At 42.8% G+C, this 16,569-nt stretch overlaps 4 protein-coding genes across 4 annotated transcripts; 1 reads left to right on the top strand and 3 right to left on the bottom strand.

Annotated features, from left to right (window-relative positions):
* Positions 1–571: 571 nt before the first annotated feature.
* BCR41DRAFT_357261 (hypothetical protein) lies at positions 572–4,697 on the bottom strand. The gene is made up of 12 exons (XM_022024853.1): positions 4,083–4,697; positions 3,854–3,969; positions 3,647–3,815; positions 3,510–3,545; positions 3,171–3,482; positions 3,045–3,138; positions 2,153–2,957; positions 1,554–2,124; positions 1,252–1,304; positions 963–1,199; positions 720–925; positions 572–690 (listed from the first exon to the last, which is right to left on the bottom strand). The coding sequence occupies exons 1-12, from the start codon at positions 4,558–4,560 to the stop codon at positions 594–596; spliced, it is 3,174 nt and encodes a 1,057-aa protein (XP_021879480.1). The 5' UTR covers positions 4,561–4,697; the 3' UTR covers positions 572–593.
* A 617-nt stretch (positions 4,698–5,314) lies between these two features.
* On the top strand, positions 5,315–7,424 carry BCR41DRAFT_357259 (hypothetical protein). Its single transcript, XM_022024852.1, has 6 exons — positions 5,315–5,555; positions 5,925–6,003; positions 6,173–6,533; positions 6,633–6,749; positions 6,859–7,136; positions 7,252–7,424. The coding sequence occupies exons 1-6, from the start codon at positions 5,390–5,392 to the stop codon at positions 7,325–7,327; spliced, it is 1,077 nt and encodes a 358-aa protein (XP_021879479.1). The 5' UTR covers positions 5,315–5,389; the 3' UTR covers positions 7,328–7,424.
* BCR41DRAFT_357257 (hypothetical protein) lies at positions 7,396–9,185 on the bottom strand. Its single transcript, XM_022024851.1, has 4 exons — positions 8,745–9,185; positions 7,885–8,692; positions 7,802–7,846; positions 7,396–7,772 (listed from the first exon to the last, which is right to left on the bottom strand). Exons 1-4 carry the CDS (start codon positions 9,057–9,059, stop codon positions 7,504–7,506), a joined length of 1,437 nt encoding a protein of 478 aa, XP_021879478.1. The 5' UTR covers positions 9,060–9,185; the 3' UTR covers positions 7,396–7,503.
* Positions 9,186–9,500: 315 nt separating this feature from the next.
* On the bottom strand, positions 9,501–11,195 carry BCR41DRAFT_378293 (amino acid permease/ SLC12A domain-containing protein; the record flags this gene model as incomplete). Its single annotated transcript, XM_022027150.1, has 7 exons — positions 9,501–9,652; positions 9,685–10,013; positions 10,059–10,187; positions 10,252–10,556; positions 10,579–10,685; positions 10,831–11,019; positions 11,075–11,195. 7 exons carry the CDS (start codon positions 11,193–11,195, stop codon positions 9,501–9,503), a joined length of 1,332 nt encoding a protein of 443 aa, XP_021879477.1.
* Positions 11,196–16,569: the final 5,374 nt, after the last annotated feature.

The following is a 16,569-nucleotide window of genomic DNA, read 5'->3' as shown; positions in this document are numbered from 1 at the left end:
CGTTCTTCCTTAGCACCCACCAATCCGTCTACATCTAGAAATCCTTCGAAAGAAAACCTCATAAGCCCCGAATTTGTGTGAAAGGCTATCCTGTCCACCGTGGGATCCATCTGCTATGACCTACATTCCCCGACCAAAAGGAAAGAGGTAATAGCGAGCAGAAAATGCAAGGCAGGTTTTTGAAAGATAAAATGATCGAAAGATAGGATTGAAATAAACAGAATAAAATAAAAGGAAAAGAAAATGAAGCAATCCAAAATTGCAGTAGCGCAGTAATGCCTTGCGATATGTAGCTTCCCGACCAAAAGAAGACCACATATCATGACATTACTCTGTTGTCGAGAGAATAGTAGTCCAGCCGTTCGAAAGTATTGTTAGATTCAGTAGTTGCAGCTTCCCGACCAAAAGAAGAAGCACCTTAGGAAACCAACTTGTACTTCGAATTAAAAAAAGGAGTGATGTTGATGCAATTAAAAAATAAAAAAGGAAAAAAAAAAAAATAGAAAAAGAAAAAGAAAAAAAAGAAAAAAAGAAAAATAAAAAAAATAAAATAAAAAAAAAAAAAAAAAGATGGCTAATAAATACATCCATCCTTAATAACGACCACCAACAAACTCGGCCCAGGATTTGACCTCAGGAGGAATTTTGGATCCATCCTTGCTCTGTGCCAACGTTGCCTTACGCTCTGCACTTTTGTTAAGGGAATCAACAAACAGGACCCGCATTTCTCATCGTTGATAAGAGAGATTCCTGCATCTACACCAGCACGACGAATCATATACTCTTTATCCGCCACATTCTGGGCACGATTCCGTGCAAGTGAAATCACCATCTGAACGTTCTCCTTCGCCATAGTCTTATGCATCAATGGCAACGAATTAGGCGAATCAACTAACTTGCAGGAGACACCCGACGCGTCCAAGATCTCTGTGTGTGCTTAGACATGGTTACGATGTTGACACCATATTTTTGAAGTCCTTGTCCGTTTTAGCCAAATCGCCCGAGGTAGTCAAGTCATCCGAGCTCAGCAAGACACTTGAATTGGGGGCAGGCAATTTGAAATTTTGTACACTCTGAATTGCAGCAAGGTAAGCCTCCTCCTTGTCACGTCCAAAGCAGGCTACCTCACCCGTTGACGCCATCTCAACTCCCAAGAATGGATCAGCACCACCAAGACGAGTCCAAGAGAATTGTGGGACCTTGACAGTTGGTAGTTGTAATCTTTAGCCATCAAGTCTTCAGGGCAGGTACATCTGTATCACAGAGGGCATGGGTGGCAGTGGTGATGAAATTGTGACCAAGAACTTTGGAGACAAAGGGAAAGATCGAGAAGCACGAATATTACATTCAATAACCTTCAAAATGGGTTCCTGGTTGGCATTATCAGAAGTCGCAGGCTTGTGAATAATCTGCATATTGAAAGGGCCGGTGATTTGGAATGCTTTTGCAACCTGCTCTGCAATTGTCTTCAGTTTGTCCTTGGTTTCGTTCTTGAGGTCACGCGTGGGAAGAACCAATGTAGCATCCCCAGAGTGGACTCCGGCGTTCTCAACATGCTGAGAGATGGCGTGAACAAACAAGCTTTCCATTGTGGGCAACGGCATCGACGTCAATCTCTTGTGCCCCAGAAATAAACTTGGTGATGACAACAGGGTGCAGAGGTGAAACTTCTGCAGCAAAAGTGAGACAGCGGTGCAAGGCTTCGGGAGTGTGGACAACGTTCATAGCGGCGCCAGAGAGGACATAGGAAGGACGGATGAGTACAGGATAGCCGACCTGCTCCGCAAAAGTGGACGCTTGGTCTAGAGAAGTCAGCTCCTTCCACTCGGGCTGATCCACTCCAATTGAATCGAGGATTTTGCTGAACTTGTAGCGATCCTCAGCGGCGTCAATCATAACAGGAGATGTACCCAGGACATTGGCGTTATTTTCGTGAAGGCGGAGGGCAATGTTCTGAGGAAGTTGCCCTCCAACGGAGACAACAACGCCTTGTGCCGACTCCTGCTCATAGATATCCATGACACGCTCGTAAGACAGCTCCTCAAAATAAAGGCGATCACATTCATCAAAATCGGTTGAAACTGTCTCAGGGTTGTAGTTGACCATAACAGTCTTCTTTCCAAGCTCGCGAAAGAGCGCGAATGCATGAAACGCCGCACCAATCAAACTCAACCGATGATCCGATTCTGTAGACACCAGAGCCCAAGACCATGGTGCCCTTATCATTGAATTCAACATCATGTGAAGAAGCGTTGTATGTGGTGTATAAATAGTTGGTATCGGCAGGGAATTCAGCGGCGAGTGTATCGATGCGTTTCACGAAAGGTGTAATGCCCATTTGTTTACGAGCCTTGCGGATAGTGTCTTCTGTAGTCTTCTGTTGCAACAATCCTGCAATCTGAGCATCAGAGAAGCCTTTGCGCTTCGCCTCGTGCAGAAGCTCAAAGGGAAGGTTCTGAACATTGAACTTTCCAAGTTCTTTATGAACAGCTACAATGTTTGATAACTTGTGGAGGAACCACTTATCGATCTTGGTGATATTGTGGACTTGATCAACGGTGTAGCCCTTGTTTAACATAGCATCACCAACTGCGAAGAGGCGGCGATCAGTGGGGTTAGCCAAGACTTTATCGACATCTGGAAATTCTAGAGCCTGGAATCCTTTGAACTGAGGGTCAACCTGACGAATTGCTTTTTGGAAAGACTCTTCAAACGTACGTCCGATAGCCATGACCTCGCCGACAGACTTCATAGACGAGCCAATTTCGCGAGAAACGTGCTGGAATTTTGCCAAGTCCCAGCGAGGGATCTTTGTAACAATATAATCCAAAGATGGTTCAAAGCAAGCAGTTGTAGTCTTAGTGACAGAATTACGAAGGTTGGGAAGTGTATGACCCAAAGCGATCTTGGCGGCGATGAACGCCAGAGGATATCCAGTTGCCTTGGATGCCAAAGCACTAATTTATAGAGTAGTTCAGTTGGTTAAAAAAAAAAAAAAAAAAAAAAAAAACGATAGATTCCAATTCTACAAGTGATGGCCTTACCTTGAGCGACTGAGACGAGCATTGACCTCAATGACCTTGTACTCTAAGCTCTCAGGGTGTAGAGCATATTGGACGTTACATTCTCCAACCACCCCTAAATGACGGATGATCTTGATGCAGCAGTACGCAACATATGATATTCCTCATCACTCAAAGTCTGGGACGGCGCAACGACAATCGAGTCTCCAGTGTGGGTGCCAAGGGGATCAAAGTTTTCCATGTTACAAACAGTGATACAGTTGTTTGCTGCATCACGCACTACCTCGTACTCTACTCCTTCCATCCCTTCATAGACTTTTCGACCAGAATCTGGGCTGAAAGAGTCAAGGACTTTGTTCCGAGAGAGCATAAGCTCGGCAGCATTGGCAGCAAAACCGGAGCCTAGACCTCCAAGAGAGAATGCCGATCGAAGATGACAGGGTAAGCCGATCTCCTCGGCTGCAGCCAAAGCATCCTATTATATACAACTGCAACAGATTGGGGCGACAGGGATATCGATTTCTAAGTTGATTTGAAGTCGAGAGGGGGGGGGGGAGAAACAGATAAGAGGGTGTGACTATATCAGCTACAAACAGTATGTCCAAGAATTCAATATACTTTACCATTCAGAGCCTTGGCAAAGAGGTCGCGATCTTCACTGACGAGCAGAGTGCGGATGGGAGTACCGAGTACCTTGACGTTCAAGCGGTCAAAGACGCCCATCTTGTCGAGTTGGATACCACAATTGAGCGCTGTTTGTCCACCGAAGGTCAGAAGAATGCCATCAGGTCGCTCGGCTCGATGATGTACTCGATATATTCGGGAGTGACAGGTAAAAAGTAGACAGTATCTGCGAGGGCATGAGACGTCTGAATAGTGGCAATGTTAGGGTTGACAAGTACAGTTTGAATATTAGACTCTTTGAGGGCCTTAATTGCCTGGGAACCTAATCGAAAAAAAAGGTCGAAATGAAATCATGTCAGTTATTTAAGAGACGAAAGATCGTTCGCTGATCTTTTTTCTTTTTTACAAAGCCATCATGAGACTTTCATCTCTTACCTGAATAGTCAAACTCGCCAGCTTGTCCAATTGTCAGACCACCAGAGCCCACAACTAGGACCTTCTTGACCTCCACTAGAGGCACATCTGCTAGAATCGCTTCTGACACGAGCTTCTTGGTTGTAGTCTTATCAGCTACCGAACCAGAGCTTCGGTGTTCCTGATGGTTCTCACGGGTCATGGAGAACCATCGTGCTTGAGAACTAGCCATAGATTTGATACCGATCTGTTTGGAAATAGCGGTCTTGTGGACGCTTGATCGTAAGGATAAAAGTGGCATAGGGATGGAAGAGCGAAGGCTTCCATGTGCAGGGCTAGTCGCTTGATGGAACATAGCTTTCGTGGACAGAAGCGGGAGTGGAGAAGAATTAATGTTTTTTGAGGCGCGCTGAACCGAGATCAACGAATTGGAGAGGAGAGCAGAAGAGCCCTTGACGGAAACCGCCTTGGGAGCTTTGTTGTAGAGTTGCTTATACATGATTGATGATTAATAGAAATCCTTTTGGTCGCTTGGATGTAGGTTTTGCAAAGTGGAATGGTCCTTCTCGTAAAGATGATACTTGGTCGAATATCAATCAGTACTGAAAGGCAGAGGTGGAAGCCGGTGAATGGAAGGTGGGGCGGTGAAGAAGAAAAAAAAAAAGAAAAAAAAGAAGAAAAGGGTGTGGTTGAGTGCTTTATATGAATCGTACATCAAGATCAAAGACTCACCAGATAAGATTTCGAGTCTATTAAGGGCCATTGGCACATAATGATCTGGAGTGAGTAATAAATTCAAAAAAAAAAAGAGCAGATCTTTCATTTTGAAAGTTGGTTGTTGTTAATGATATTAGACTGTAAGTAGAAGACATCTTCACCTGACTTTTATGTATATCTATATTTTTATTTTTTTTTTTTTTATTTTTTTTTTTTGGCGGCAATTAGTCTTCGTCATCATTCATATCTGCAGGATGAATGACATGAAGCGTGCAAAAGTTGTCGCTCCTGCTGAACAAATCCTTTGGCATGGGGACATTTCAGCCATCCAATTGTTGTGGGATACAAGGACAGGCACAAGGTCACAGGCCCTTTCTCTACAGACTAAAAAAAGCATGCTCACGGTAATACAAAAAAAACCCCAACTCTACTCCTCACTCCTACTTTAACTCTCGTACTTCCTTCTCTTGCTTCTGTTCGCTACTCTTCTCTACTCTCTTCTTCGTCACCGCTTTACTTTTTTTTTTTTTCTTTATTTTTTATTTTTTTTTTGGATCTTTTTTTTTGGCATCCCTTCTTCCAGTCCACTTCTCATTAATCTATTCCTTGCCATGACTGATCTCAATAACACTAACGGTTCTCCTATTGATGGCGAAGACACTGAGGTTGTAGATGAGGGTAACCGTAGCATCCTCATGGACATCATCTCCCAGCTCAGCAAAGGCGGCGACCTTCATCGCGTTACTCTTCCAACCTTTGTTCTCGAACCCGTAGCATGTTGGAACGTATTACCGATTTCATGTCCCACCCTGAACTCATCATCAAGTAAGCTCGGAAACATTTTACCACACAATTAGACTTTTTTTTATTCTTAATTTTATAATGCAATTCGCATGTTGATGGCAATTTGCTGCATATTTATTTCTTTACTTTTGGCAACTATGGATGTGGGATTGCATTATTATCCCAAGATATTGATAACTATGAAGCTTTTTGACAACATGCTTTTTTTCTTTTTGTCCCAATATCTTGGCCTCCCCCGCCCCTTTTTCTCTATTTTATTTTATTTTAAGCAATTATGGTTGTACAGTTTACTTTGGATAGTGATTGCTTACTTTGTTCAATTTTTCCATTGCGACTCTAGAGCCAACCAACTTGAGGATCCTGTGGAGAGATTTGTATCCGTGACCGCTATTTCTTGTCAGGCTGGCACATTAAGCCCAAGGTAAGCTAGTGAAGTATTAGACAATCGCTTCAAGCGCGCAAAACGCAAGACATGGTGGTCTTTATAATTTTCTATTTTTTAGTTTAGTTTGTGTCTATCAAACATTCTCTAACTATTATTACTTCAATGTTTTTTTAGGGTGTGAAAAAGCCATATAACCCTATTCTAGGCGAACATTTCCGTGCAAAATGGGAATTCGCAGACGGTACAGAGGCATTTTATGTGGCAGAACAATTTCGCATCATCCTCCTATTTCGGTTTACTACTATGCCAGCCCAGAGAATAATCTCAGGATTGTTGGTGATCTTTTGCCTAAATCCAAATTTCTTGGCAACAGCGCGGCAACGTTAATGCAGGGTGAGATTAATGTCTCATTTACGAACCGTCCTGGCGAGGAATACCTCATTACTATGCCAAATGTCTATGCTAGGGGTATTTTGTTTGGTACGATGTTGATGGAGTTAGGAGACGTTGCAACTGTAAAGTGTTCGAAATTAGATCTTATTTGCTCTCTTGAGTTTAAAGTGAAGGTACGCAGCTTAGTGTTTCATGATACTAATCGCTCCGAGATAACTAGAGAGGATAGCTTGGAACTTGTCGACTTAAAGGTCATATATCAATGTTTTTAGGGGTACTTCACGGGCTCTTACAATGGCATCTCAGGAAAAATCAAACGCATCTCCACAGGGGAGGTTCTTTATGAAATTTCTGGAAAGTGGTCCAACGAAATCTATATTTCTAAGAAGGTACAAGAATAAGAATGAAGCAAAGGATAAAAGTTTTTTTTTTTTTTTTTTTTTTTGCGGGCCTTTATAGATCTTTTATCGTACTAAGTTACTTTATATGGCATAATAGGGCAACAATAAGGAGGTTTATTTTGATGTTAAGACAGCCAGAATCCATCCAAAGATCGTCGCGCCTGAAGATCAACAAGAGTGGAACGAATCGCGTCGCCTTTGGAGCAAACTGACTGCAGCTCTAAAAGTTAATAACCAATCACTGGCAACAGAGGAGAAAAGCAAGGTCGAGGACGCCCAACGACTCAAATCAAGGGAGCGCGAAGAGAAGGGAACCACGCATGTTTCCAGATATTTTGAGCCGAATGGTGACGGATTCGACCTTAGACTGAAAAAGTAAGTTCAAATTGAACTGGAGCTGTCATCCATTACACTCAGCGTCCAACGACAATACAGAGTGTTCGTATTCAACATGCCTTTTTTCTTCTGTTCTATCTATTATTATTATTAGTATATCATCTGATCCGCAGGTGGCCAAGTCGCAGATTGAGAACTTTATTTTCAATACGCCTGCGCCTCCATCTTAATGAATAATAACCTACAGCCTGCTCGGTATAGTTGATCTAATAAAGAGCAGACGTTGATACAGAGCAAAGAGAGTGAATTCGAGCTAGAGCTTTAGAACTATAGTATATATGAGTGTTGCGAAAAGATCAATATATTTTTCGAATTCATTTATTATTATACAGAGGAAGGACATTTATTATTGTAGTGGAATGCTTTGTGGAAATCGGAAGACGTTTGTAGGGTCTGTTGCGGCTTTAATCTGTTTTAGACGAGGAAGGGCCGAGCCATAGTAGGCTTCCTGCCAGTTTGGAATGGTTTTATCAATATAATTTTGGTAGCCACGAACAGGGCCATAGTTGGTAGTGTAGTCAGCCAAGAACTCACTGTACATGTCGTTCATCCACTTGAGGCAATCTTGGCAGTCGGGTTTGCCTGGTTTCGCATCCGGGTTCCCATCCCATTCGACTACGAATTCGAGACAGTATGCGAGTCACGGTGGACGAATGATGTTGCATCCACAGGAGTATCTGGGATAGCTCCTCCCAAATATCAACGATGATATAGTTGGCAGTTGAACCGATGGGTTTTCTTGCAGCCCATTTCCCAAGAAGGCCAATGGTCGAGTCTGTCAAAGGTTTGGAATAGACTAGAGATTTGCCATTCGTATAGTGCGAATCACCAGCCTTATAAGGACCTTTCAAACCCAGAGCATTGATATCTTTAGGGTCGCCGGCAACGTATGCAAAACGTAAATTAGCGTCAATTTGGCGTCCCTCTTGTACTTCTGCGGATAATGGTTTTGGTGCTGTGCTAAAGAAAGAAGAGAGAGCAGCGTCCATTTGTGCTCGCGCGCCTTGGAAGATGCCATATAACTCTAGTCCATCAGGCGAGATATTCATCTCTACACCAACATCTCGTGAAGCCGTGGCTTGAAAATTGACATAGGCGCGCAAAACGCTAGCATGGCTCGCCATGCCCCAACTGAAAGAGAAGTAGGTGACCACAGGAGGAGGTTTGATAGGCTGGATAGTGAACGAAGTAACAACACCATAGGAGCCTCCTCCTGCCCCTCGTAGTGCGTAAAATAAATCCGGATTTTGTGTTGCTGAAGCGAGTAGCAGATTTCCGTTGGCATCGACCATCTCCATCTCAACAATGCGATCAATTAACAGGCCATATTTGCGAGATAGCAGTCCAAATCCACCTCCGAGTGCATGACCACCAATTCCTACACTAGGACATGTGCCAGCATTGATCGTCCAGCCGCCTTTATTGAAGAGCTCCAGATAGAGTGGGCCCAAGCGAATTCTGAACCAACTTTGAATGTGGTGCCGGTCGCAAGTAACAGAAGACAGCCCAGAAAGATCGACCACCAAAGATCCATCCTGCGCCAATGCAATAGCCTTCAAATGAATGACCTCCAGATCGAGGCGCTACAGCAATATTAGCAGCTTTTGCGCACTTGACTGCTGTTTGAAACATCGGATGCAGAAATGCCATAACGATGATCTGGGGGTTGAAAGTGTAGCGAAGATCGAACGCATATCTGTTGTTCTCAAAGGCAGTGGTCTTGCGCTCCAGAACTTTGGAGCCTAAAGGTTTGAGACAAGTGGCTAATGATGTACTCTGTGCAGTGGGTGTAATATCCTGTCTATCAACCACATCATTACTGTTTGTGAGGTAGTATCCAAAAGAGCTTTGGCAGAGATATAGGATCAAAGCGGTTTTGACGTTGGTTCTGTGAAATCGCATTATATGTTTGAGAGAAAGAAAAAAAAAGGATGAAGTAGTAAAGATGTGGCTAAGAGATCAATGCATATAATGAAAAGATGAGAAAAGAAATGGATAAGGAAGAAGAGAAGAGGAAGAAAAAAAAAAAAAAAAAAAAAAAAGAAGAGGAAGAGGAAGAGGAGGAAGGAAGAGGTGAGGCGGGAGGAAGAGAGGAAAGAAAAAGGGAAGAAAAGGAGAGAGGAATTGCTGTTTAAAAAAAAATCTCAGGTACTAACAAATCTTGGAAATACCAGGGGTAGGGGCGTTGATGCTGTCTCGGGGATAAATTAGGTTGTGCAACATGAGCAAGGTGCTTATTGGCTGCTTTTTCAATCTTACAAGACATTTGTATAAATATGTAATGTATATACTAAGCATTGACCCACACAGTCATCTTCCCACACAGGATTATTGACAAATACTTTATTGGCAATGCTCATGAGGGTGATTAATATCTCCGTTCTCTAGGTTAGAAGCACCAAAATCACATTCCATCAGGGGCACAACTTTGGTTTTATAGTAAATTTTGTAGCCAAGGTACATGCACAAGAAGAAGGGGAGACCGATATAGCACGCTACAGATTAGAGACTTGTGGATTAGGCTTACTTAACTCGGAATATCCCTGGCCTAATACTACAACCATACACAGCAGCAACGCATATAGTGGTCCAAATGGAAACATGGCAGCCCTGTATGGTAAGTGCGAAATGTCACCACCTTGTGCGATATATGCACGTCGAAAACGGAAGTGTGAGAGTGCAATCCCCAACCACGCAATGAATCCTGCAACAGAAGAGATGTTGAGGAGCCAATAGTAAACTTCTCCCGAGCCCAGGAGCGATGCACCAAAGCATAAAGCTGAGACAACAGTCGTGCAGACGAGGGCATGCATAGGAATACCACGGGAATTGACTCGGCTAAAAAAAGCCGGGGGCCTTTCCATCACGAGCTAGCATCAGTAGCGTACGCGTAGATGCGACATACCCGAGTTGCCTGCTGACATGACTGTAATCAAAATGACAGCATTCATAATATGGGATGCAGGCTTAAGGCTTTTTGAAGTACAAGTGTGATGGAAGACAGCAACAGCAGTCTTGCGCGACATCACACTGTTGAGAAGATTAGGGTCGTCGTAGGGAATAATTAGCCCAATAATGTATAGATATGAATAACGAAACGCGTGATGCGCCAAAAACCTGCTTAATGGCCTTAGGGACATTCTTGCGTGGGTTTTCGCTTTCTCCAGCTGCAACACCAACCAACTCTGTCCCCTGGAAAGAGAAACCAGCGATCAAAAACACAGAGAGGATACCTCCAAACCCATTGACCACTGGTGCACCTGGTAGTGTCCAGTTGCGGAATCCGATTCTATCCCCTCCAACCACTCCAGCATCTACCAGGATCCCGACAATAATAAAGATGATGACAGTGAGGACCTTGATAATGCTGAACCAGTATTCGCTCGCCATATGCACGGACTGAGATAATATTAACAAAAACCATGAACGCCAAAAAGATTATGCTCCAAACCCAGGCTGGCAGCGCGTCAGATGAGACCCAGAACTGAAGAATTAATGCTGCAGCTGCGATCTCGGCAGCCACTGTCACTGCCCAACCAAAAAAGTAGTTTGATGCCCAAGGCTAAAAAAATACACATTGGTAAACAAATATAAATATGTGATATTAGTTTCACTCTTAAAGTTGGTATGTTCAAGAACGACGTTAAAAAGGATTATGTCCTCCTTGACTAACCAAATCCAAGTGCTGGGTCCACAAAACAGGTAGCATAAGTGGTGAAGGAGCCGGCGGTAGGAATCAGCGTTGCCATCTCACCGAGAGAAGTCATTAGAAAGAATACCATTGATCCGATCATGATGTAGGCAATCAAGGCTCCCAGAGGTCCAGCCTGTGCGATGGATGACCCTGAAGCCAAGAATAACCCTTTCCAACTGAGCCAGCGATCGAAATCATGGAGAATGTCGTGCTTTGAGCCCACGCTTGAGCTCGTTATCTTTTGGAGGAATTGGCTGCTGATCGGATCGGAAGCTTGGCAATTTGGCGATGGTATCAACCTTTTCATTAGATCGAGAAGACCAAGAAGAAGCCCTTGAAGGCATTCCAACCGTCTCAATACTGTTGTCTCTTGTTATGTTGCTTGGCTTTTTTTTTTTTTTTTTTTTTTTTTTAATAAATATATACAAAAAGGGAAGAGTACGAAGTAAATTTTATATTGAAGAATTCAATTTCTGATAATCTGTATAGGGTTTTTTTTCTAGTGTTTTTATGGGTATATCAAGGAATAATGAATAATTGATGAGGATGAACGGAGAAAAGAAGGGAAGAAAGGAGTAAAAAGCAAACCCTGTCCGCTTACTGAATTGGTATTTTGAAATTATGTGGTCACAAACCTTGTTTCTTTTATTGAATCACAAAGAAAAGTAATATAAAAAATTGACAAAATATATAGAATGTGATCTCCAGCGTGATTTAGCCTGAATACCGTTTTTGTGTAGATGTGTAAATTTGGAAAGGCCATCGCATATGACTTGCACTAATGGAGAGGGATAAGCAAACATTTTTCTTAACTTGTTTTATCACTTCTCCCTTCACCCACCCCTTCATTCCCCACCACTCAGCATTAAATAACATGGAAGCGCTATTCACATCTAATGCAACCAATGCACAGAATAGTTAGGAAGTCCTCTTCAAGGTAGCCTATCGCTCTCTATCGCTGGCGGACTAAGGCTGGTTTGGTGAGCACATTCGTTATTCAGCATTATATTATATACAAACAATAGTCGTCGCTTGCTGTTGATCCTTTAAAGAAAGAAAACCAAATAATAACTCTTGAACTCTTGAAATTATAATTAGAATCACCACAGAATGTTGGTCAGTATTTAGGACAACAGTTAGATTCACACATACACATGCCCCAACTCCAAAATCAAATTCAATTTCAGGTACAATTCCAAGATCAATTCCAATTTCAGGAACAAGGACTTCAAAGCCAAAAGCGGCATATAACGCTACAAGAAAACCCGGCAACTCCTAAACGACGCAAAGGTCAACCTATAGCAGCTGCGAGCAGAGCTGATGTTGTTGCATCCATGGCGAACAAGACAGCATATGCCACCCATAACAAAATAGCTTGTACGTTGGTCCTACAGGAGGCAGCTAAGGATCGTGAAAAATCCCTAGCACGTCGAACAGTGTATCATTATCAACAATACCAACGGCATTGGGTGGTGCGTGAGCTTATTTGAATAGTAGTTGAGCAATGCAAAAAATAATGTTTATTGGTAGCAATTAATTGATCCAATATATATAGGATTGGTGCGAGCGTAAGCATTTCATGGATGGAGACATGGTCACATACGAGAAATTCTTACTCTATGTGCGTGAACTTGTGGCAGAAGAATCAGTACAGGCGGAGGACGACTTCTATAGCATCAAGCCATTGCGTGTCAACGTCACAATAGATTATGAAGGTGATCTCCCTTCTCCAGAGACAGTTGATGCATATGTCAAGTCGGTCATATCGCTCTATCAGTCTCAGCGAGCATTAGTTCCCAACCCTAGCAACCAGCCATGGGCAAGTCTACGTACAGCCGAGTTCAGAGGGATCATTTCATCATACAGAAAAAGGTAGGAGTAGACAGCAGCATAATGTAGTATTATTTAACTTTGAGGCCTGAAAATTGAAGGAGTGGATGTTGTTTTAAAACATATAATATTGCATATTGCTAATTGCCCTAATTGCTGTTCTGCAGGTATCAACAAAGCAATAAATTCAAGAACCAATATCGAATGTCGGTCGACAATGCATACACACCAGCTCAACTCAAGCAGTTCTTGAAACTTTGTTGGACTCGATCTTACAAACCTCTGAATGGTGGAGCTAAGACTCACAAGCTGCTTGGGGCTCGCGACCGAGTTAGCTTTGCCTTGAATCATTTTTTGATTGCTCGTGGCCAAAATTTACTTGATGCGAAATTGAGTAGCCTGTTCCCACATATCCATGCAACGGCTGAGAATGGGCGCCAGCTTTCTTTTGCCCTTGTTCTTGAGATTACACATGGCAAGACAAATCAGGACTTCACTATCTATTCGTCTTGTATTCGCAATAAAGATGTTGAGCTGTGTCCTTTAGGTGCCTTAGGATTTTATCTATTAGAGCTATGGATGGTTAGTTCCTGATACTTTTTCTGTTTAATGTTTCGGGGCTGTACCGACATTCGATTGCTCACATCTATTATTATTCGTAACTTTTGACTGTAGGACAAAAAAAACGTTCCTGACTTTCATGACGACAAATGGATGGAAACTTTCCTCATTTTCGGCGCTTCTGATAGAACCCGTATGTCCTCAACCTCACTCTACAAGTAAGTACAGGGTATACATGGCTTTGTATGGTAGTGCAATAGTAATTGATGGATTGACGCTTCCTCGCGACTTCTTGCTCTTAGGGCTATGAAAGGGGTTATGAATAAGGCAGGCCATCATAGTGATAAAGTTACTCATGCGGGCCGCAAAGCTGGAGCACAACACGCGATGCTCAATGGATCATCGCATGACCAGATATCTCAGCAAGGCAATTGGCTTCATTCTCGCTTGGCGATCCATTACCTACATCCAGTTCCAAGAGCTGTTCCGTATTCGATGGCAGGCTTCACGCGAACTGATGAGGAATTCTGGCTTCCTCGCAACACACTTATTCCTGATCCCAAACTTCAGAGAATGATTTTTCCTTTCATTGAGAACCTGTTTGAAGGAAACAAAGACTGGGAGCAGCGCATTGAGAATATCATGATGGACCGCCCCGAGGACTACAATCGACCCCTTTTGGAACAAACAAGCCATTGCAAGGAGGAAATACCAAAAATACGCTTTAATATTATTCTTGCTCATTTTCGGAAGATTATTCTTCAGGATATGGCTGTACTTATGGAAATTACCGACAATGCTAATTGCTATTACCAGATTTACCGGATGCACCATATCTGCCAGATGCCAGTCTTTCAATCGCCAGAGTTCGGAGAGTTTAGTGCAAAGTTGCGCCAAACAATGAGTGAGGCAAGATCTCCCTCGATGGATAGCCTTGCAGCAAACGCTCCCGCAATAGCACAGAAACTTGATGTTTTAGGAGCACAGCTTTCAGCTCTTGATGACTTCATACGATCACGAGAACGCGTTGATACATCTAACTGTAACTTGACTTCTTCATTCAGGACGCATATGTCAAGTGTCAATCGTCAGCTAGTGGCACTCTCTCAAGGGATGAGGGGGCCTTCAATGGTGCAGGAAGAACTATAGGCCACACTGTATCTGAGATCAAATCAATCCAAAGAGAGCAAATACGAGAGTTCGATCTCCAGATACAGCAGGGATGTGGAGCAGGACAGAGGAGCCCATTCACCCCGGAGCAAGGGCACACAGACGGGCACCTGGTTAGCCATGAGCCGGCTCATGAGCAAGCGAGCGTTACCAACACCTCTTCACCTTTACAAGGCGAGGATTCATTCTTCAATGAAGTAGACGGAGCGAGAGAAAGAGAAGAAGAAGTAGTTGTAGAACAAAGACAAGCTCACTCTCAATCTCAACCTCAATCTCAGTCTGGTATGCAAGGTAGAGTTGATTTGGACCAGTTGGCAGAACAGATCGCCATGCTCTACGTTCAGATTGGAACAACCCTGTCCTCGCACGAAATGCTTCCGCAAGCAGCGCTTCTCAAGGATCAATGGAAGGAATGGTTCCATGGTGTCGATGGACGGCCCTCGATCTGGGCTTTGAATAAGAGCTCTGACCAAAAAAGAGCAAAATGGCGTTCAGGATTCGATGCACAGAAAAGGAAGTTGTATCAATTCAAGAAGGAACTAATTGAGGCTGTGCTAGAAGAGATATCAAAATCAACATGCATGACGTTAGTGGAAAAGGAAGCTGATGCCCTGACGTCAGTTTCCAAGGCTATCATCAACGCTGGCTCCAACAATTCCTACATTAAGATGCGTCGAGCACAAAGAAAAAAAGCTTTTAAGTAATGTGTTTATACATATATTTCTTTAAAATAAAAATAAACCACACCGTTGAAGGCGTTTCGTTAGACACTTCTAAAGTGTCACTCCATTTTACTTGAAAGCTTCCAACTGATGATATTGGAATATTATTTATTACAAAACTGCTGTATGCTATTTTAAGCGGATATCATTGTGTTGTTGTTATTGGTGTTGTTATCGTTGCTGTTGATGACTGATCAAATTTTGATTTTTTGGTTGCTGGGGAGTCAGATTCGATGTTGAAACTACCTCTCGTGCTCATTTCATTCTTCATTAATTCGAAAAGAGTAAGGACATAGCCAAATATAAGCTTGCATCTGTCTCTCACGTCTTCCATTTCTCCTATCACTTCTAAAGATTTAGTCAGTTCCAACCTTCGGTATTTTAGCGTGCCATTTTCCAATGTAGATTCAACAAATGCCCATTGAAATGAGTTGGTTACGATTCCATAAGCCCTAAGGGCTCTAGGGCAATCTCCATCCTCTCAGTTCGTTTTCGTTTCCTATTGTGCAAGGCTACATCGAGCTGTACCATATTTTGTGCAAGGCCTTGCACATGATCGTCCTTCTTCACTTCCGTAATGCCAAGAAATTGTCCCGAATTGATACAGTCAACAACAGCAAAGTCCAAAGTCCCATAGCCGCGCGTGCCTTTCAAAGACTGTTGTTGCGAAAGGATCATGTCGGGCGCATAGAGCGATACTGCTCCAACCATGAATGCATCGACAATTGTTGATCTTGTAGCCTCATTTGATTGTGCATTAAATGCATAGGCTCTACCTTTGCGAATGCAATCGTCCACAATATGTCCCAATATTGTCTCTTCAGCTTCTGTCAAGTCCTCCTTGGGCTTGAGATCAAATTTTGGTAGATCAATGAACGATTGTAATTTATACGTGTCTTGAACTTTTTTCCAGTCCCATGACGAAAAACTAATGGCTGGGGTAGCCAAAGATATAATGAGCCTTTTCCACTTTTTTTGCTGAAGTTTTTCCAAGATAGAACGAAATTGAATGTCGTCTCTCAACAACGGAAATGTCTTCGTTTCCTCATCGTACACAAATATTTGGACTTCCTCGAACTCCTCAAACTCCAAGCAATAATCTCGAAGGCTTTCTCGCAGGCTTCCTATAGTAGCTGATTTAATATTGGTGGAATATGTGCAAATAACCTTATTCCGATCTCTTTTGTTCACGACGCTCAGTGCTAGAATAACAACAAAGTCAGCTCTCTTTCACTATGGTTCCTTTCGACATCTTTCCATTCCACATTCTCACTTATTGTTGATTATCACTTACTAGTATATGTGTCCGCCTGTAGTTGTTGCTCCAATTCGGCGTTTTTCTTTTGTACCATTTCTAAATCTGCTTCCATATGCAGTTTTTGTTGCCTCAGGTCGGTCATTTCCTTGTGTAAATTTATGATTATCGTTTCTAAAT

This window comes from Lobosporangium transversale, assembly GCF_002105155.1.
Source record: "Lobosporangium transversale strain NRRL 3116 chromosome Unknown BCR41scaffold_29, whole genome shotgun sequence".
NCBI lineage: Eukaryota > Fungi > Mortierellomycota > Mortierellomycetes > Mortierellales > Mortierellaceae > Lobosporangium > Lobosporangium transversale.
The sequence above is the reverse complement of the archived record's forward strand: the minus strand, read 5'-3'. Positions and strand labels throughout refer to the sequence as shown.

Coding starts and splice junctions, on each gene's coding strand:
- BCR41DRAFT_357261 (XM_022024853.1), bottom strand. CDS start 4,560: ATGTATAAGCAACTCTACAACAAAGCTCCCAAGGCGGTTTCCGTCAAG. Junction 3,139..3,170: donor TGAGGAATATCATATGTTGC/GTACTGCTGCAT, acceptor TCCGTCATTTAG/GGGTGGTTGGAGAATGTAAC. Junction 1,305..1,553: donor TTCACGCCATCTCTCAGCAT/GTTGAGAACGCC, acceptor TTGTCTCCAAAG/TTCTTGGTCACAATTTCATC.
- BCR41DRAFT_357259 (XM_022024852.1), top strand. CDS start 5,390: ATGACTGATCTCAATAACACTAACGGTTCTCCTATTGATGGCGAAGAC. Junction 6,004..6,172: donor GCTGGCACATTAAGCCCAAG/GTAAGCTAGTGA, acceptor ACCCTATTCTAG/GCGAACATTTCCGTGCAAAA. Junction 7,137..7,251: donor TTCGACCTTAGACTGAAAAA/GTAAGTTCAAAT, acceptor TATTATTATTAG/TATATCATCTGATCCGCAGG.
- BCR41DRAFT_357257 (XM_022024851.1), bottom strand. CDS start 9,059: ATGCGATTTCACAGAACCAACGTCAAAACCGCTTTGATCCTATATCTC. Junction 8,693..8,744: donor CAAAAGCTGCTAATATTGCT/GTAGCGCCTCGA, acceptor GCATTGGCGCAG/GATGGATCTTTGGTGGTCGA. Junction 7,773..7,801: donor TGCAACATCATTCGTCCACC/GTGACTCGCATA, acceptor TCGAATTCGTAG/TCGAATGGGATGGGAACCCG.